The 21,526-nt window shown below is 41.1% G+C and overlaps 1 protein-coding gene and 1 long non-coding RNA gene across 12 annotated transcripts in view; one reads left to right on the forward strand and one right to left on the reverse strand.

Annotated features, from left to right (window-relative positions):
- The window catches only part of LOC120368663, a 43,515-nt gene extending 24,768 nt beyond the window's left edge, over nt 1-18,747 (forward strand). The window contains exons 2-4 of the long non-coding RNA XR_005582719.1: nt 15,747-15,864; nt 16,973-17,073; nt 18,663-18,747. This is a non-coding gene — a long non-coding RNA (uncharacterized LOC120368663). The remainder of the gene's footprint in view (nt 1-15,746; nt 15,865-16,972; nt 17,074-18,662) is intronic.
- Nucleotides 7,485-21,526, reverse strand: part of GRID1 (glutamate ionotropic receptor delta type subunit 1) — an 845,372-nt gene continuing 831,330 nt past the window's right edge. For 8 of the 11 annotated variants that reach the window (XM_039480953.1, XM_039480956.1, XM_039480955.1 and 5 more), the window contains one exon: nt 7,488-8,501. In XM_039480953.1, the coding sequence (XP_039336887.1) occupies nt 8,073-8,501 (429 nt within the window). In that variant the 3' untranslated portion in view covers nt 7,488-8,072. Of the gene's footprint in view, nt 8,502-21,526 lie in introns of all 11 variants that reach the window. The other 3 variants (XM_039480948.1, XM_039480949.1, XM_039480958.1) reach the window with 3 other exon arrangements.

Here is a 21,526-nt window from a genome sequence, read left to right on the forward strand (position 1 = left end):
CTTTTTTCACTTCCAGGTTTATAGCCACCTAATGTGCTTCTTCAGTGGGCTAAATTCTGATCTCAGAGATTTCCCTGTATTTTGGTACCTGAATTTTTCCAGAATTATTTACCTCAGATTTAAAGAAAAAACTATTCTAAACATTGGGCCTGATTCTCCACTGAGAGCATGTTGTGTAGTCATTTATGCCTGTGTAAAGCTATAGCATTCTTGTGTGTTAGCAGTTTACATATACCTATATAATAGTGAATATTCAATACAGAAATCCTTGATGGTTGTCAGATTCAAAGCATGTTCATGAAAGCTCAGCTGCTTTGGTCTGGGCTTTGGCCAACTCAAGACTACCCAGGACCATAGTTTATGGTCTATTAAAGCAATGCACCTGTTCTCATGGTGGCCAATGCAAACAATATTAAGACACACTGACGTCAAATTTGAAAGCACATCAGGTTGACCTCCAGCAACTGGGAAGCAGCAACTTATGAAAGAGCAAAGTGGCATCAGATTTGTTATGTCACCATTAACCGCTTTGATATAAGGCCCATTCACACCTTTTGTGACAAACATGAACACCACAAAGCAAGGATACAACATTTTGCAATGGTCATAGACAAGCTTGTCTGTCTGATATGTAAACATGTTTACTGTTCTGACATTGGGCTGAACTCACATAAACATGTCGACATAGAGTGCTTTCTGAATCCTCATATGTTGACATCGCCATAAGAATCCCAGTTCAGGAAAACACTTAAGCATGTGGTCAACCACATCTCTAGCCTGCAACTCATTTAAGCATAGTTGTGTTTTCCTGATCTGAAGGATAATGGGTCTACACAAGGTGCAGGAAGGTCGATTATCAGGTCCAGTGTGTCAGGATGGAGACAGTCTCTATAAGCTTACATTTTTAATAGTTCACCATATATATTATGCTGTATTTCAGTACTGATGCCACATGAAAAAAACCCTGAAAAATATTCTCTTCAGGGAAGCCCATGGGTATGAGATATATCTTTCCCTATTCTGTATTATCGGTCAGATACTGCACGCATGAAAATGCGATCTTTGCGCTTCAGGAGTTTATTAGTATCACTGAATCAATGCCACAGATGTGCATGCTTATCTGCTCTTTCTGATGCATGCCTCATCTGAAATTGGTGTCCTCATAATTAGTTGCAGTGGAAATATCACCAAGCGTTGAGGTTAGGGCTTCATCAGAGGGACAAGCAGCAGCAAAACTGAACATCTGAGGCCTGAGCACCTCTTTTGTGTAAATAACCTAAGCTTTAGTGATTTTTTTTGAAAGGGAAGACTAAAAAGATAGAATGGATAAACAGAACTGTTTCTTAAGGGGTGGTTTTCTGGCATGTGCCCTGGCTTTTTTAAAGACAGATTCTGCCCAACCCTTAAGCAGGTATGGAAGGAGAAGAGAGGCCATAAAGAGCTTCATCCCCTACTTGTACCTCATGCAGATGCCAGTGATCATCTCATTGAAGACGTTGTTTCCTCCTAACTTCAACCTGGGCACTTGGGGCCGCAAAGTGGGCATGGGATGTTTAGGCTGGGCCAATTAATCCACCCCACCATCATCAAAACACTGGGAGGGCGTGTGTGCTGTGCTTTTCCAGGGTGAAGTAGCTGCCATGCCTGCAAATACTGCCTGGTAGCCCACAGGAAGGATTTCTGGCTGATCCATTACCCCAGCTACACATGGTTGCTGCATACACCCTCTAAAGCAGCTGACCTCATGAAGGACACAGTCTAGCTCATCATAAACAAGATACTTTGTAAAAATATCCTGGTAAATAACTAAAACTACTCTGAAACTGTAATTCCTTAATTCATATTTTTTGACTAAACATGGCCTGGCGACGGGGAGAGGGGGGAATCATTCAAGCAAACCAAGGCAGACTATGTTTTGTCTTAAAAAAAAGCAGGGACTGTATTTGTGTTGCGATTTGAAATGTCCTACCCTGAAACAATTCTGTTTATTGCTACAACCTGGTCACTCACACTATATTACCACTCTGCTACCCAGTCGAAGCTGTGTCAGGATGAACAGACATGTTCTCCCTTTCTCCCCACACTTACGCTCCCATCTCCCTGCTGTCAGTCACATCAGGTGCTGCAGATAGATCATTTCTTCCCTTCATTATGTGGAGTCCTAAACAGAGACAGAACTTTGCTCCTGCCCAACTGTGGAAGTTTTACAGCTGTGATGGAAAATTGAATAGCTGCTGAGGTGAGAGAAGTCTTCCATGGAGATTTACAAGGAGAGAGGCAAAGCAACTGTCTTGTTGGGATGCCCCATTCCAGCATCAAACTCAGTTACTTGCAGCATTAATTCATTCATATATCAAAACAAGGCATTTCATGTGCATCAACTAATCATAAGAGAAAAATCGCCAGCTTGGTAGTCCATTGCTATGCAGATAATAAACTGAGCTGTTTACAAAGCAGGCATTCAGTAAGGAGGAAATAAAAATATTAATAATGGGCCAAATTCTTTTAGGTTACTTCATTCATTACTTAGATTGTGAGCACTTTGGGGCAAGGACTGTCTTTTTGTTCTACGTTTGTACAGTGCCTAGCGGAATGGGGTCTGGGCCATGACTGGGGCTTCAACATACCATCACAATAACTCATCCCTAGCACAGTTACGTCAGGGATGCATTTATTGGTAAAGTTTGACTTGGTAGAGATTTTACATGAAAGTTTAGGGCCATATCCTCAGCAGGCGAATCACTGAAACTGATTTATACCAGCTGAGGATCTGGCAAATGGTTTTGAGCATTATCAAGTAAATAGTCCCAACTCTTAAATAATATAACAACATTTATCCAGTACAACAAATGCTGCTTTTATTTTGATTTTCTAAAAAGAAAAAAAATAAATGAGGCCACCGCTTGTATAATGGAATCTATGCTTCTGATACAGTATTATAATAATAGTTCTGCTGGACATATCAAATAGATGCATTGTACCCCTCCCCCCATCCATTATTACCTAATATTTTGCTTTTCTTCATAGCTTTTTCTTTTATACTTCCCCTTGCCTTTTCCCACTGGTGCAAAAGGATATGGATTCTCTGGGAAATTTCCAATAGAGTCCTCAAATGTGTTATATATAGACCTAGCTCTCCCTTTAGCCATTCACAACATAAATTCAGGTCAGTGAAAGGAATAAAATATGGTCTGAACATTGTACTTACTATACTGCCCCAGGAATGAAGTCTCCTTTAAAAGAAAAGTTCTATTTGTCATTATGTCACCAACTTCTAACCTCTGTCAGAGTGGAGGTGGCCCTAATATTGAACAGGCTTTGAGAAGAAATTTGTGCTTAAACTACTTCATCCAGCAGCTATAACTAAAATCCCTGTTAACTGGCCAACCAGGTTGCTTTCTGAATTTCATGATTAGCACTTACTTATCACATTTTCTTTTCAGAGCCAGCAGTGAATATGGATTTATAAGAAGCAGTGTTTTCAAGCTCAACATTAAGGGCTTGTCTATATGACCACTGAGCTTGTGGCAAGCTGGGGTTGGGACAATTCCTACTTCACCCTAAGCCTCTGCTGCTGCTCACTAAAAGTTCCATAGTGTACTTTGAGCTAACCTGCTTTGATCTTCTACTAGTTTAAATCAGCCTAGGTCCAATGTAATCAATGGAGCTATGCTGATTTATACCAGTTGAGGATCATGTCCTGAGTATTTTATTCTACCAGCAGACTAAGTGAAGGTGGGTTATTCTTGCTCTGCTTAGGCTTCACAAACAGTGCAGTAATGCCAGGTTATAAAAGCAAGGCAGAATGTTGGGAATTTCACTTTGCAAGACAAATATTGCACACAAGTAATTATAACTCAGCATTAAAAAAGGTCCTATCAAGTTTTAACTGAAATCAAAAAGCACAATTAATATTGTTTCATTGTGACAGGAAAACATGACACATTATTCAGAAATAACAGCAATGCATTCTCCAGAGCTAATGGACTGCAAGCAAAACTAAGAAACTGAGTCACAGTTTTGTATGAAAATAAAGTATTGTTTCTAAACTAATGGATTAACAGAACGAGAAACACTACAAGTGCTGTGCCACAGATGTCACATTACCAGAAATTCATCAATAAAAGAGCACAATCAAAGAAGGTATAGGCACTCAATTTCACTTACAACCAGCTTTGCAATGTAAACGTCTTGGAGAACCTGGAACACCTGAGCCCCTAGATTATCCCCATTTTTAAGCAGAACCATTACACTCTGGTACACTCCTTGGGGAGCTCTGTTTAAAACTCAAGAGCACAATATGGCCCTCATAGTTTACAGAAACTTATGAAACTTGTTCCCTCTTCATGTCTGCAAAATATTTAAAATGAAGGGCTAGATCCACTGCTGGTATACACCAGTTGAGGAGCTATCCTGCAATCTTCACTTATACTTTAATTCATCTATGAATAACTCTGTCCTTGTGTGCATATAAATGCATGAGTTTATGGTGTATGCATACAAAGTCAACATGTATAAAAATGCTTTGAACAGGCAATATTAAAATAGAAATCTAAAACAGAAGATAGAAACATGGAAGTAATACATTCTGAATTTACTTTGAAAATTGAAATGTATTGGGAAATAAATATTTTTTATTCTCCCGAGATAACCTGTTGATTTATTTAAATAACTGAAGCATCAACACATGAGAGATCTAAAAGGCTTCTGTCATGATTGATAAGTTCAGGATATAACTATCTAAGTTTTTAATAAATTAATCTTTTCTAAAGAGTGGGAGATTTGTGAATTGCTAATTTCACAGTCCAGCCCTTGATGCAACAAAGCACATGCTTAACATTAAGCAGAGACTAGTCTCATTGAAGTCAATAGCAATGTTTGGCATGTGCTTCATGTTCAGCATGTGCTTAAACCCATCTTTAATCAGCAAAGCACTTAAGCATGTCACTAAAGCATCAGCTTCAAGGACACCAAAGCACATGCATAAAATTAAGCACACATTTAAGTACTTGCTAAATAAGGATCATCATGGGCTTGATCCTGTACTCTATACGCCATCCTACCAAGCACTAAAGCAAGTATTTAACTTTAAGCTTTGAGTAATCCCATTGACGTTAATGGGACTACTCACATGCACAAAGTTAAGCGCATACTTAAGTGATTTGTAGCACCTTGCAGGATCAAGCCCAAAGAAAGCAAACACGTAATAAAAAATATTAATGCTAATGGAGCCCAAAATGTACTTTGTTCATTCATTTCATAAATGTCGATTAATTTAAACTGTTTATGATGATATTTTAAAACATACTAATAAAAGTTACATAATTTGTTTTCAGAAAGTAATGAAGTCTCAGTAAAATGAGGTTTCACTATGATCTTTACTGCAAAGAAGTGAGTATTGCCTTTTTTGTGTGTGTAAGGGATGCAGATTAGACAGATTCTTCTGTTACTGTTTGCTAATAGCACTCACTCAGGTCCAAGTTTTGGCCCAGATACACAGATGCATTATGGTTGCACTATGATACTGCAGCACCAGTTCAACATGACCCTAAGTCTCTTATAGCCAGCTAAGGGAAATCATAGTGGGGGATCCTCTTGTGCCATGAAGCATAGAAGGCTCCTACGTCACCCCTAATCCTTGGAGGCCTGGCCAGGGGGAGAGTGGTCATGGCTGGGGTGCCCCTACAGGCAGCTGATACCCAAATATTGGTTGGGGTTATTGGCAGGCATTGCAAATGAGAGGAGTCTTCAGGGCAGAGAGACCATCTCTGTACACACACAGCCCAGGATCAGGAGAGACCTAAGGTGGCTTCTTCTGGATCACACTCGTTGGTCCTCAGAAGCAGCTGAAGAGCTGGGCTTTAATGTAAATTAGGGAAGAGAGGACAGGGAGGTGACAGTGAGGGACACTTTCAAAAGAGATGCTTCAATGCTTTTCTCTTGTTAAATCATATATACATATGCACAGCATTCCAGCATGACCAATCTTAAATACATTGTACACATGGCAGATGACCGATAATTTCAGTAAAAAATATTAAATTTGGCTGCAAATGTTCATAACTTGTTACAAATATTGAGGAAAATAATTTTTGGGGTGCTCTGGCGTGCAGTCTAAATGGACCAAATTTATCACTGATGAAAATCCAGTGACAAACATTATTATTGTTTATTTTTAATTAGTTTGAACCAGGAAGTACAACTTGGCCAGATTGCAGAATGTTATTGTCTACATCAGGAGCCAGCTTGACTGGAGATGCTGGAATTAATCACCACTGGAATACTTCTATCAGCAAATTGTCAATGTTCCTTAGGTAAAAAGTAGTGTTCTAAATACACTTTTTCCCTTGGGTAGTTTTTCTATCACTGTTTGATTCAGTTTTAGTGTTTCTCCTCTGCTTGATCATTTAACGCAGGGCTTTCCTAAAGAAAACAATTCTTGGAAAGTTATCACCCCATAACTAGTTGAATAACTATGCAAGCCAGTATACCAGACAATAAATTGAACCTTTTATTTCTCCAGAAGCATAACCCACGTTGTCTGCTTCCTTTTGGAGATATGTATGTGTTTTTACTTTTGTTCAGTCATTTTTTTGTCCTTAATGTAGGCAGTGATTTTTGCTGCACTCACTGATACTGCATTTTCCAAATGATCATGTTCTAATAAAGTAAACAAATCCAGCTATAAATGGAAATAGCAACCTTGCTATTGTGACACATTTGAGAGGTTATGAAATTATTCAAATTCTGAAAGCCAGTGTTTGCCCAGGAATATCAGAAAGGAAGGAAAAAACCTAGTTACCTGAGCATTTGAGTCAGTATTTGGGAAGGAAACAATGGTTTTGAAATTTTCATGTTAAACTGAACTGGTAATGTTCTCAGACAAGACCTTAAGCTAGCTATATGCGTTTCTCCATCTTTTTCCGTTGATTGAGTTTCACAGCAAAAAAAAACAAAAATGAGGCATTTGATACCGATTATGGACATAACCATTAAATGCTTCTTTTAAAAAAATCAATGGAAAAAAACAGAAGCTGTGCTTATAGTTGTGAATTTAGCCTCATTCAGAGATATGACTTTAACAGAGAATGCTGTCTCCATTATACAGTAGTCCTTGAAACATAAAAGAAAGAAATCATACCATAGGGCTATAATCACTGTAACATGATCATTGCCTCACTATCAAATAAAGCTTTGCCTTGTTTTATTCCTTTAAGTCATTGGTTCCATTCCACTTTAATTTGTGCACACAAGAAACAAGAAAGAGCTGATCGCAGGTTTTGCTTAATAGCCTTATTCATAACCTTATTTATCAAATATTTTTATATATATATACACAATATACACATAGATCAGATGTATATATTATATATATACACATATATAACAAACATATAAGGTTAAATTAAAAAAGCCACACAGCACAGTACGCACATAAAACACAATTCAGTAAACCTGTGCTTCAACTTAGAAACTGTGTGGAAATTTAATCCCTGTTAGAAGGAAAGAGTTCAGTTGTTCTGTTTATTGTTTGCTTCTTTATACTTATAATTCAGGTTTAAAACATATATTACTGCTTTGCTAATATCTGCTGTTAGATCTTCAAGCGAACTGCCACCATGACTATGAAATAGGGTACCGAGAAGAAGAGAGTGCTGAGGAGAGTAAACTTTTACAGCGACAAATGGATAACTTTGCTGCTTTAGAAACAAAAATAGTAAAACAAAAATAGAACAAATAAGGAGTAAGGGTTGAAATCCATTATTTTTTGTTTAACTGCCCTCAGTCCCAGTAACAGGTCTTCTTTGGCACTTGAGAACGATCACAAGTAGTTTGCCTTTTTATTCATATAGAACAAAATTTACAAAGTCATTCATACATTTTTTTGTTTTTGTTTTTTGTTTTTGTTTTGTTTTTTACTGACTTCGAAAATTGGGAATATTCAAAATACACTTTTACCCCACTTCATTCTTTCATTATTTACAGATATGTACATGAAAAATGTAAAAGTTTTTGTTTTTGTTTCAGATTGTATTAAAAAGCTCTGCTGGTTGTTTTTTTGTTTATTTTCATTATATGGATGTTCCATGGGAAGGCTCCATGGCTTCTGGAATGACTCCCCCTGGCACAGACTGAAATGACATCGGGATAGGTGTTTTCACGGGGCTCTGACGAAACAGTCCTCCATTTGGTGATCTGTGTTTACACTGTATAGAGGGCATGGTGGCTGAGCTGCTAAGGGGCAATGGCAGGTTACTACCAGAGGCAGTTGTGAGTGTCCTGCTGGCACCATGACTTGTCTGTTCTGGTAAAAAGGTGGTGACAGAAAGTTGTGTGTTCTGGTATTCGCGTACTGGCTCCAGGGTCTGACTTGGCTGCATGCCACCAATCTCCAAGGCTGAGATTTCAATGGACGCTGGAGAGATTTGCTTGTGGGCTATGTCTTCATCAATTAAACTGTTCATACGTCTGTGGACCTGCTCCAGATTTACTTCTTTATCCTATTGAGGTAAAAACAATGGAATCAGTCCAAACAAAAATCTGTCTCTCTCCCCACACTATGTGGTGGGAACCATTGTTTATTCATTCACTTAATTTGATTAGGCAAAAGCTCTAGGTACCCATAACAGCTCAATCTTAAAAACACATACCAAAAAAAAACCAGTCAACTCAGTGACAATCCACAACTGAACCCCTTAAACCACTCCCTCTTTGAGGCAAAACCAGGGCTCTGGTTCCACCCGTACACAATGGAATGTCACACCAGCACCTTCCTCGAGCTACAATCTTGTCTGCCAGAACCTCGGTTTTTATTCTGGAGCAAAGAATGAGCTTCTAGCTGCTATGGTTATGAAGAAATCCCACCTCCCAAACGTGAAGCGAGTGTAATCGATACAGAGATGTCAGAGAGCCTGGAACAATAGTGCTGGCTGGGAGGTGTGAACTGCCCTATTCATCATAGATGAACTCAGATGCTCATTGATGACAACCTAAATATCAACATTGTTAAATATTTCATTTCTCATATCAGAGAGAGAGGAGGATCACAAACCTGTACAACATACTGAGTAATGGCTCATTTGGGGAAGCAGTGGGGAGATACAATCTCATACTTTTTCACCAGTCAGGAAGGAGCCCAGCCCAAGAAGCCTACTGGGCATATTCAAGCCCCATCAATGGTGAGCCATGCTCAGGAGGTTCATGTGATCTACTTGGAGCAGCATCTCATTCATTTTGTTGACTCAGGTGGAGGTTATTTTGTGGGAGAAGCTTGGAAGCACACACTCACCTCTTTTATTTCCCTCAATTTTAGTCCTGAACAAAATAGATACCAGACCCAATATGACCTGAAGGGTGACAAATATGGCCTGTGTCAGAAGAAAGGAAGAACTTAGTTCCAGAGTTGAGGCTTCCACTGAGATTGTCTTGCCCTAAGCTCCCTTGAGGGACTGTCAGCTCAAGCATCACAGCAGATTGTAGCTGCCAGGATAAAAACACAAGGGGAGAGCTGGTCTTTAAAACACAAACCAGTGAGGGACTAAAATGGGCTGCTTACTGCATCACTACCGTATTTCCCATATGTAGAATGGAAAACAACATAAAATGCATGGCAAAAGCAAGCACCAGGGTGGTGTTTTTATAGAGGACAATGTATATGTAATGTAAGTGGTATTTCAGAAAGCAGACCTAAAGTATGTAATATTTTCAAAGTACAGAATTTGATTATTTGATCGCATTTAAATAGTGGCCCAGAAACAAAGCATCTGTTAGCCCACAAGCTCTGGATGATAGAAGATCCCTCTTGTATTCTAGACTTCTAAAGTGGTATTGAGCTCCCATAGTGAGAATGTCCTGGGGAAAAAATATATGTGATCTGCATCCAGATGATTCCCTGGCTGGTGAAACAGTCTCACAGGGCTGTGGGTGGCTGGGTGCTAAGCAGAATAGCCTTGCAGCTTCTCTGTCTTATGCCAGAGAATAACCCAGTCCTCAGTGGCGCTGGGAATGGGGGAATGTAAAACTGACTCTAGGCCACATTTTCCCTGTGGTCCTGTGTCAAGCAAAGTTCAGCTGGATTAGAGAATTTGATCCAATTACACTACAGTTCTTCAGTCATCAGCTGCCAACTGTCTGTATCTCCAGCTTTTAATTAGAGATGAGCCCAAATCAAAACCCTGAATTCCATAAATTGTCAAACACTAACTTTGTGACTTGGGTCAATCTCTACTTTTCAATACCATTTAATAACTGACTTGCTGGTCCCCCGAAGATCAGAACACATTGGTGGCCACAAACCTGCAGGCCTACCTCAGGCTAAACTCCCATTGAATCTATTGGGAGTTTTGCCTAGTTAAAGGCTAAAGGCATGGAACTGATCCAAAGCCCTTTGACATCAATGGAAAGTCTCCTAATGAATTCCATTAATTTTTGATCATGACCACATTTCTGGCATGCCAAACTCTCATAGCTACTCCTAGAAAAGTGACAATGAATCCTGACACACCACAAAATCATCACCAGAGTATTCAGGAATTTTTTTTTCCTGCCAAATCATTTATATATGTCATCCATTCCCAAATGAAGATAAATCAATAGAAAATTAGAAAAGAAACTTTAAAGACAAAAATAGAATGTACCCTACTTACATTTAATAAGAGGTGTACCGCAATTTCAGTAGTGTAGAAGCCCTTTTAATGACTTCCACACTTGAATTATCATTCTTTTCATTCATGAAGGTAGACAACACATTAGCTCTAACGTATTATGTGTTCTCTCTCACACAGTAGCTGAGTACCCAAAGGATTTGTAATACAAAGTCTCAAAGGAAGCACTGTAATGCACCACTGGTTTGTCAATTTAGAAAAACCTTGATAAAATGGACTTGGGGGGAGGGGGAAGATACAGTCATTGGACTGGCTGTTTATATTGTAGCAGCCACTAGGGAGCAAATGTTATACTTAAGATGGTTAAGTTGTTTTCATTAGAACCTAAACATCCTACCTGGGTCTACCAGTGAAGGTCACTTGCGAGCTTTATCTAATTCAACATATGATGAGCTACCTGCCTAGCTATGGTAACTTCAGAGAGCTTATTACACCAGTTTTTCATGAACTGCCCTGGACTCCTATTCACTTGAGGGTATACTTGTAAGGGGCTGCTTATTTCGGTCCAAAGAGCAGAGGGCTTGGTTATTTGAGAGACCACTGTTGTTGCCCTAATCAGCTGCAAAATTAGAGTGGAAAGAATACTGGAATTTTTTCCCCTGAATATGTGTTCAGATTCAAAGATAAATCAATTTTAATTTTTCTGTGTTCATGATCTGCTCTTGATTTCTGCTAGCGATCTTATTCCTGTAAAACTAATGTTAAGCAAAATATACGGCAACATTGATTAGTGGTATTTTTATTGTACTATTTATAATTCATTCTGTGCTGCTTTCTTACCTGAGTCAGGAACAGAAATAATGTGACCAGGATAACTAACCAGTGCGGTGAAAATGGTAAAGTTCTAATTAGGGCTGTCAATTAATTGTAGTTAACTCGTGCAATTAACAAAAAAATTAATTGCGATTTAAAAAATTAATCACGATTAATCAAAGTATTAATCGCACTGTTAAACAATAGAATACCAATTGAAATGTATTAAATATTTTGGATGTTTTTCTACATTTTCAAATATATTCATTTCAATTACAACACAGAATACAGAGTGTACACTGCTCATTTTATATTATTTTTATCACAAATATTTGCATTGTAATGATAAACAAAAATAGTATTTTTCAGTTTACCTCATACAAGTACTGTAGTGCAATCTCTATTGTGAAAATGCAAGTTACAAATGTAGATTTTTTTTGTTACATAACTGCACTCAAAAACAAAACTTTAGAGCCTACAAATCCACTCAGTCCTACTTCTTGTTCAGACAATCGCTAAGACAAACTAATGCCGCCCATTTCTTATTTACAATGTCACCAGAAAGTCAGAACATGGTGTTTGCATGGGATTTTTGTAGCCGGCATTCCAAGGTATTTACATGCCAGATATGCTAAACATTTGTATGCCCCTTCATGCTTTGGCCACTATTCTAGAGGACATGCTTCCATGATGATGATGCTTGTTAAAAAAAAATGTGCTAATTAAATTTGTGACTGAACTCCTTCGGGGAGAATTGTATGTCTCCAGCTCTGTTTTACCTGCATTCTGCCATATATTTCATGTCATAATAGTTTCGGATGATAACTCAGCACATGTTGTTCATTTTAAGAACACTTTCACTGCAGTTTTGACAAAACACAAAGAAGTTACCAATGTGAGATTTCTAAAGATAGCTGTAGCACTCGACCCAAGATTTAAGAATCTGAAGTGCCTTCCAAAAATCTAAGAAGGATGAAGTGTGGAGCATGCTTTCAGAAGTCTTAAAAGAGCAACACTGATGCAGAAATTACAGAACCTGAACCACTAAAAAAGAAAATCAGCCTTCTGCTGGTAGCACCAGACTCGGATTATGAAAATGAACATGTGTCGGCCTGCACTGCTTTGGACTGTTGTCAAGCAAAGCCTGTCATCAGCATGGACGCTCGTCCTCTGGAATGGTGGATGAAGCATGAGGGACATATGAATCTTAAGTGCATCTGGCATGTAAATACCTTGCAATGCCAGCTGCAACAGTGTCAGCTGAATGCCTGTTCTCACTTTCAGATGACATTGTGAACAAGAAGCAGGGAGCATTATCTTCCAAAAATGTAAACAAACTTGTTTGTCCGAGCGATTGGCTGAACAAGAAGTAGGATTGAGTGGACTTGTAGGCTCTAAAGTTTGACAATGTTTTATTTTTGAGTGCAGTTATTTTTTGTACATAAGTCTACATTTGTAAATTCAGCTTTCATGATAAAGAGATTGCGATACAGTACTTGTATTAGGTGAATTGAAAAATACTATTTCTTTTGTTTTTTACAGTGCAAATATTTATAATAAAAAATAAATATAAGGTGAGCACTGTACACTTTGTATTCTGTGTTGTAACTGAAATCAATATATTTGAAAATGTAGAAAACATTCAAAAATATTTAAAATGGTATTCTATTATTAACAGTGAGATTAATCGCCATTATTTTTTTTAATCATGTGATTAATCATGACTAATTATTTTAAATCGCTTGACAGTCCTAATTCTAATACTTGCAACAAACAGTTTATGAGCTATTTGAAGAGCAAAAACAAAATTGTGACTAATTTAGGATTATGAATGAATTCAAAACTTTTATGATCTTCTCACAAACAGAAAAAGAGGTGAACTTCAGCACATTAATTATTCCTTGTGATATATTTAGCTTAGCTCTTTTAAGATATAAATATCAAAAGGCTACAGAAGGGGCATTTTCAGTAGAGGAGACTTAATTCAGACATTTTAAGGCCAAGGAACTATTGAGATAATCTAGTCTGGAAATCATGTCTCCAGTTGGTCTAAGGGTACAAGATTGGTTACCTTTTTGACATAGTGTATAACACATCTCCTTTTGCAGGCTCTTTTCTGAAAGTGTGGATAGATGAGTCCTTGCATTTTGCAACTCATTTGTTTTTAATTTTGTAGATGTTCACATTGATTTCAAGGAGGGAGGATCAGACACAATGTCATTTTTATATAGGTGACCAGATCATAGTATAAGTATAAATGAAAACCCTTCTTTTCTGCCGTTTCATTCACTCAAAACTCTCAAAAAATCTATGTCAGGTGTGAAATCCTGGACTTATTGAAATCAACAGGAGTTTTCCATTGGCTTCACTGAGCCAGAATTTCACTCTCTGTCTCCATTCTAAAGTAAAAATGTTTTGTGTGGAAAGTTTAATGAAAACTGGTTCTGTCTCTTTGGGTGATGAGGGTGAGAAATGACCCCCTTTTTTTTTTAAAGTTTGCTCACCTTCTTTTTCCCTGCAGAGAAATAACTGAAAAACTACTGAATAATCAAGCTTCAAAATTGGCACGTGAAAAGTTATCAGCAAGGATAGGTGATTTGCCATTTTTTAAAAAAAGCTTTAAGATAAAGATATTAGCATTTAAGGCCATGAGCCTGAGCTGGCACAGTAGAAAATTTCTGTAAGTTATAACTAATTTACGTATTGGAGGACAGACTGACTGGGACATATGTGCAGCTGGGGCCAGATCCCTATTCAGCGATGCACTTAGACACGTCTATGTCCCATTAAAATCAACGGTAAGCAAGTACCTACATGCTTTACTGAACAGGGATGGATTTAAGCATGTGCTTAAGTGCTTTGCTAATCTGGGATTGTAGAGAAGTGTGCTTTTTAAACTGCCCAGGACTCCAGCCAGCTCCTACAGAGCTCTTAAGTCTTCCAGCAAAGCATCCCTATTTCTATACAACTCCTCAGCTTCCAAGCACAGCAGTCCAACTCCTGTGGAATCCGAAGTTCCTCCGAATCACAGCCCTGTTAAAAGCCCCAGCAAGACAGTGCTGCTTTCATGGAGAAACAGAGATCCCCAAAACTGCAGCCCCAATGAGGTTTAAGGATATGACAGGCTCCACTAATGAAATCAACAGAACTTGTAAACTATAAACTTAATCAGGACTAATTGCTGTCCCTTTTTTCTTTAAGGATTACCTAGGAAATTAAATAGGGAAAAACGAGTTAATTAAATAGTAATTTTATAATTCAAACCGTGAAAGCCAGGGAATGCAAAAGTTAAGATTCCAGGTGCTTTAATCTGGCCATTTTCCCTTTCTGTATTCCTTGTCAAACATGAGGCTTTATGTATCACACTTTATATCTTTCTATGTTTACCATAAAACGTAGAGGCCGTATGGTGGGTTAACATTGCCATTGGATCCTTAACTTTTGCATCTCTTGATGCTTTGTGCTTTTAATTGTGCAATTCTAAAGTAGTGTAGCAAAAGTCAAAAAGAGTCTTTGGGCCTATTTAACTCTATATTTGTATAGCACCTCACAAAATGGTGACACAAGCTGATTGGCCTCCAGGCACTATTGTAGTAAGGAAGATAATTAATAATAGTTAATAACTGCTGCTCAATAACTTTATTGAACTAATTATCTGAACTGAGGCTGTGTAGAAGAATTAATGGTATGGCTCATTGCAGGAGAGACAGTGCCTGAATGGACAGGGTAAGCAACTCACCTCCTGCCTGTGGCTTGCTATAATGATATCATTACAAAGGGACTTTAATAGGGGCAGGATAAAGAGGCATAGGAGTCAGCAGTTGTGCTGGGAAGAGCAAAGGACAGAGAAGAAATTTGGCTGGAGATTTTGAACACAGAGCTGTGTTTCACACTGGGACTTGAAGTTTGGTTACTAGACTGGAAGCTTTGTTTCTGTTCTTCCCACATATTTCTGACTATCTCCACTCATTTTGTTCCCAAAGGTGAATAAACCGCTCCAGACTTTACTGTTTGGAGGCTGAGACAGTGACATTACCGCAGATTTTTGCAGTTAATATGTATACAGTATATTCACTTATATTGTATACATTTATGTAATATCTATACTGATGTATATTTCTATCAATGTATGTATTCCATAGCTATATGTGTATTGTTTATGTATAGCTGTATCCATACACACACTATCAAATAAAATGTGTGTGTTCTCACACTTTTTTATTAAATGCCATTAGTGTCAATGTCAACCATATAATGCCATTTTCTTTTACACTCTCAGTACATTCTCTTTCATTATTTTTATTACTATTTTTATTACATTCCTTGCAGGTTATCTGAAGAGAATGATCAGTGAAATGGAGCAAAACACATATGTATATGGAGGATGAATATAAGTGCCAGTCTTCCTCCTGACTGAGAAAAACAACTAACCACACATTTCTGCTGGGTAAGCAAATTATCTCATTCATAGATTCATAGAAGACTAGGGTTGGAAGAGACTCAGGAGGTCATCTAGACCAACCCTCTGCTCAAAGCAGGACCAACCCTAACTAAATATCAGTTTGGATTTCATTCTTTCCCTCAGTAAATTGAGCTAGAAGAGAGAAAGGGAAAGGCAGGTTTCTGAAATATTGTAAGAACTTGATCATGAAAAATGTGGCTATTGGTACCCTGACTGACAAAGTACACAGCTATGCTGCCCCCTCCCCCTGAGAACTGAAGGCTGCCCTCAGGAAATTCCTTGAAACAATTAACCCTCTATGAGAGCAACTACAATTAACTAAGACTCTCTACTCTGGATAACTTGAGTATCATTTTTTATTTTTGAGAGACATAGTGATAATCACCATGTAATATGCAAGTTTTAAGGAGTAATCAATACTCTTTATGTAGGTGTGCGGAGATAAACAGGTTTTTTGTTTTGATTTTTCAGGTGTTTGGGTTTTTTTTAATGAGTATTTGGAGAGAGTTTGGAAAAACATGGGAATTACCCTGGATCCTTTTTGCTAATTGACATTAGCAGTCATTAGCAATGCCTCATTGACTTTCAGAGAAGAGGTGTTGGGTGAAGGATGTCTAGAAGGTTATCCAAGACCTCCTGAACACAGCTAATAAAATGTCTAAGTTCTTACCAGCAGGCGGGCGCGCGCGGGCATTTGGCCGGGCGCTCGCTGTGCAGCCTCTCATGCCTGCCGGCGGCGGGCGGAACGGCGGACCTGCGGCGGACGCCGGCGAGCGACCCAGCCGCCGGTCTTCCGAGTCCCGCCGTTGCGGCTCCGCGCGCCGCCGCTGCGGCAGGTCCGGTTCGTCCGTCCGGTCGACCTGCCGCCCGCTACCTCGCAGAGGGCGAGCCGAGCGCCGAGAGGAAGAGACCCGGCCGAGGACGAAAGAAGGCGCGCGCGGCGCGCGCTGCTTTGGGGCAGCCCGATTTCTAGAGCCGCCCCTGCTTAGCAGCATGGTTGAAGGCCGGAGATTCCTTGAGGGAGGGCTTTTAGGTGAGAATCTTTTCTTTAAGGAAACTAACACCTCTTCTTTATTCTACCCATTCTCCTCAGATCTTATCACTGAATTCAGTGCAATCCCCTTGACCAGGGAAAGTCACTACAGATTGGTCAAGCTGTTTTGGACAAGTCAAAAGCAGATGAACCCAAGAAAGGTGAAGGATCAGGTGATGGATTGCATAACTAATACTATGATAAAGAATGCCTACACCAAATGTATGCTAACAGAACCACACTGGATTGAAGAGTGGAGAGGAAAGTCCCTGAGTATCAAACAATAAAAATTTAGAAAAACAACATGCACATACCTTGAGGGACTATGATGAATGTATTGACAGCTCTAGGTCACATGCAGACATCTCTGCCTCAAGTATTAAAGTGATGTTAATGCAGTTCTTAATATGCCTGAGGTATGCATAAAAACTGCTTACGGTCTGTTTACGGTAAAATTTTCTTATGCCTGGTCTACACTAAAAAGTTAGGTTGACACAGTTACATCACTCAGGGCTGTGAAAAACCCATATCCCCTGAGCGATGTAGTTAAGTCCATTTAACCCCTGGTGTAGACAGCACTACATCAATGGAAGAATTATTCTGCTGACCTAGCTACTGCTTCCCAGGGAGGTGGATTACCTTCGCCAATGGGAGAACTGCAGCTGTGCTACTGTAACATTTCACGTGTAGACAGGCTCTCAATCATCATTCATGGACCAATTTATCTCTCTCTCTCTCTCTCTGTAGGTGTGTATATGTGTGTGTGTATATATATAAATATATATATGTGTATATATTTATATATATATATATATATATTTATATATACAATATATATAAATATATATATATATATTTATATATATACACACACACACAAAATGTAAGGAAGAATGACACTAGAGTTTTGACCAAAATGAATACAATAAAAATATGAAACTTGCATTGTGTAAAAGAAATATAAGAAAAAAACAAAACAAGGGTGATTCTGTGGTCATGGCAGTGAACTCAGACTCATGACTTCTGGGTTAAATCCCCATTTCTGTCACATATTTCCTGTGGGACCTTGACCAAATCATATGCCAATCTCTCTGTTCCTTAGCTGTAAAGCAGGGATGATAACATCCCTTAGCTCACAAGGTCATGCTGAAAATAAAGGTATTAATGGCTGAGGCACACTCAAAGTGATGGGACCCACATAAATATCAAGATAAGTGGAAAAATGAACTCTGAGAAACTTTTAAGCTCTGCTGGACAGCCTGTTTTAAAAAATACAAAAAACTTAAGAGGCAGATTTGCATGCTCTAGTATTCATAGGCTATACTACTGGTTCAGCATCAATTATCCCACATTGAAATCAATATCCCCAACCAACTACAAAATTCCAAGTATTCTTTTTATCAGACATGAACTTTTCAAGCATGTGGTTGATGAGAAATGAATGGAGGACAACCCATGTGTATAATGTATGACAAATAGGAGAGTAATTTTGAAATCCTGAATTCACTACATTCACTATTACTTTTGGCTTCATGTAATGCATTTGCAAAGCCATAATTCTATTTCATTCCATCAGGCTCCGAGAGAGGTAAAAAATGTAACTAATAATTGGCCTGCTCAAGGAAAGAAACAGGAATGATATATTTAATTTGGTATATTTTGAGGGGGGGAACCCTGATGTGTTATGTTATATGAGGCTAATACAAATAATAATTTAAATATAAATTAGTTTCCACTCTCATTATTCTAGGTTTCATTAGTCAGAAATATGTGATATGCAGACAGATGTGGAAACTGACATAGTGATGTATGTTTGCTGTCTTAATTTACCACAGGCAAGTGACCTAGTCAAATAGCACTTAATGTTACATAAAATTTGCTGACTGTGTTTTGTATGTATTCTGCTGGATGCTGATTTGAATACTATTGTATCTTATTAAATATAACTAGAGATGCACCTCAGTCTGCCTTTATAAATAGACCAAGTTCTGCAATCAAACTTGTTTTGAGGATCCGCGAGTCCTGAACCTGCCCCCCCCCCCCACTGATGAAGCCACCTCACCCCCCACTGTCTCTACCAGAGACTGGAGCATTGGGAGCCCTAAGGCCTTACATTCCACTAAAGGTAACACCCATAGGGACCTGACTGGAGGAGCTCCGGAGTTCCTGACTGGGCCAGGTGCACTATTCAAGTTATAAAGACACAGGAAGTTGTCTGTGCCACAAGGTGGATCCTGGCTTAAGGCTAATTCAGACCTTGCTGTGTTTGCTACCTTACTCATGGTCTCATCTCAGGTTTCTAACTTGGACCCTGCCCTCGTCCTGGCTCCTGCCCTCGGCCTTATTCCAGTCCCTGAACCCTGTTGCCCTGTTTTTGACCGCTCTGGCTCTGACCCTAGAGTACAGCTCTTTGGCTTCTGACTCAACACTGACCCTCAGCTCCTGTTTCCTGTCTGATCCTGGCTTCAACTTTTGGCTCTGACACCTGGCTCCTGATTCAGACCTGCCTATTGGTCTCTGGTTCCTGAACATAGAGGTGATCATCCAGCCAGACCACCCACACCCAATTGCTGGTACCAGTCTTCCACAATCTTCTGTTCATATAAGCGGAAACAATACTATGTATTTTAAAATAGTAATTAACTAAACAAGAAGACCTCAGTAAGACTGACATTGTTTGAGGTCAACTGGACTCTTATCCAATTGAAAGGAAAAAGAAATTAGATGAGTTGGCAATGTAAAATTATTTCTTCTTCGAGTGATTGCTCCTATGCATTCCAGTTAGGTGTGCGCGCTGCGCGTGCATGGCTCTTCGGAACATTTTTACCCTAGCAACTCCGGCGGGCCAGCTGGGCGCCCCCTGGAGTGGTGCCGCTATAGCGCTGGATGTATACCCCAGCCGGCCTGTCCGCTCCTCAGTTCCTTCTTACTGCCCGTGACGGCCAGTTGGAACAGTGGAGTGCTCCGTTCACCTCCACAACCCTAGTGTTTCTCCATTGGATAAGTGTATATAGTTGGTTAAGTAAAGTTAGTTAAATAGTTTAGTTAGTTAGTGTAGTAAGGGGAATTAGGGGGGTTCGCCCCTCTTTTTCCACAAGCGGTGCGGGCTCATGCCCAAGACACCGGGGTTTAAGCCCTGTTCGGCTTGCCAGTGGCACATGCCGATTGGGGACCCGCACGACTCCTGCCTGCGCTGCCTCGGGGAATCTCATCGGCCAGATAAGTGCCCGATTTGCACGGCGTTTAAGCCACGGACAAGAAAGGAGAGAGACTCGCGCTTAAAGCAGCTCCTTATGGAGTCGGCACTTAGCCCGGCCGCGTCGACCCAAGCGGTGCCGAAGTCCTCCTCGACGCGCAGCGCACCAGCGGTCCCGAGCCGGTCCGGTACCGAGACTGTTAGGCCTCCGCAGCCGGCACCGGCGTCCCGGTGCCGTTCCCTCTCTCCGAAGAGGAAACGGAAGACGGCGCAGATGGCCTCTAAGCCTCCTGCACCGGGACCGCTCACCCAGCCACCGCTGGCACCTCCGGCACCGACTGTGGTAGTGCACAAGCCGTGAACGGTTCCGTCGACTCCGGCGTCCGGAGAGCCGTTGAGTCCGGTACCTCCCTGCTCTCCGGTGCCAACCGCGGTCGAGCTGCCTCTCCCGTCAATGTCCGAGACCTTCTTGTCGGCGAGAGAGCTCATCGAGCTCACAGAGGCACCGTGCCTCCGGCACCACTGGTGTGGGCTGTCCAGTCAGCGGGCAAGCCGGCTATGATGCGGCCCCCTTCCCCTGACAGACGGGATAGAAGGCGCTCCAGGTCCCGATCCCGATCCCGAAGACGGTTGCCGTCACGCCGATCCAGGTCTCGGCACCGATCACCGTCCCACCGATCCAGGTCTCGGCACCGATCACCATCTCGGTACCGCTCCCCTTCTCGGTGCCAGTCGCAGTCCCGGTACCGCTCCGTATCACGGTACCGGTCGCACTCCCGGAGATGAACCCGGTCCCGGTCACCCGACCGTCGGTACCGCAGGAGGTCCGGCTCCCGGTACCGTTCCCGGCACCGCGACTCACGAAGCCGCTCCTACTGCCATCGGTCGAGATCGCGGTCGACCTCCCGGCACCTGCACGGTCGATGGTCCCGCTCTCGCTCCCGGCACCGTGACGACCGGCATCGATCCTCGGCACCGTCCAGGGACAGACTGGCGGCGTCAACGGCGCAGTCCCTGAGCGCCTCTGCCCCCCCGTGGCCTTCTCGTCAGCCCTCGGTCGCCTCTTAGGCGGGCAGCGGTACAGATCTCCGGGCCGACCCCCAAGGCCAGGACCACGGACCACAGCAGTGGGGCTTTTGGGCCCCCTGGGCCTACCACGAGGCTCAAGGGCTCCCCTTCCCCCCGCGACCCGCAGGCTCTGAACGCAAAGTGCCGGAGGCCCCGATTAGCAGGCCTCCCCCATCTCCACCAGGTGAGGCCCCACCGCCACCTGTTACGGTAGAGCATCCTGTGGCCGAGTCGGCTTCCCACCCCCTGGAAGAACCACCTCCAGCGGCCGTGGTCCACGGTCTGTCCTCATCTTCCTCTCTGGACGAGGCGGTGGCGGGGGCATCTACAGCGGACCCCCCTCCGATTGA

This window comes from Mauremys reevesii, linkage group 7 (assembly GCF_016161935.1).
Source record: "Mauremys reevesii isolate NIE-2019 linkage group 7, ASM1616193v1, whole genome shotgun sequence".
Taxonomy (NCBI): Eukaryota; Metazoa; Chordata; order Testudines; family Geoemydidae; genus Mauremys; species Mauremys reevesii.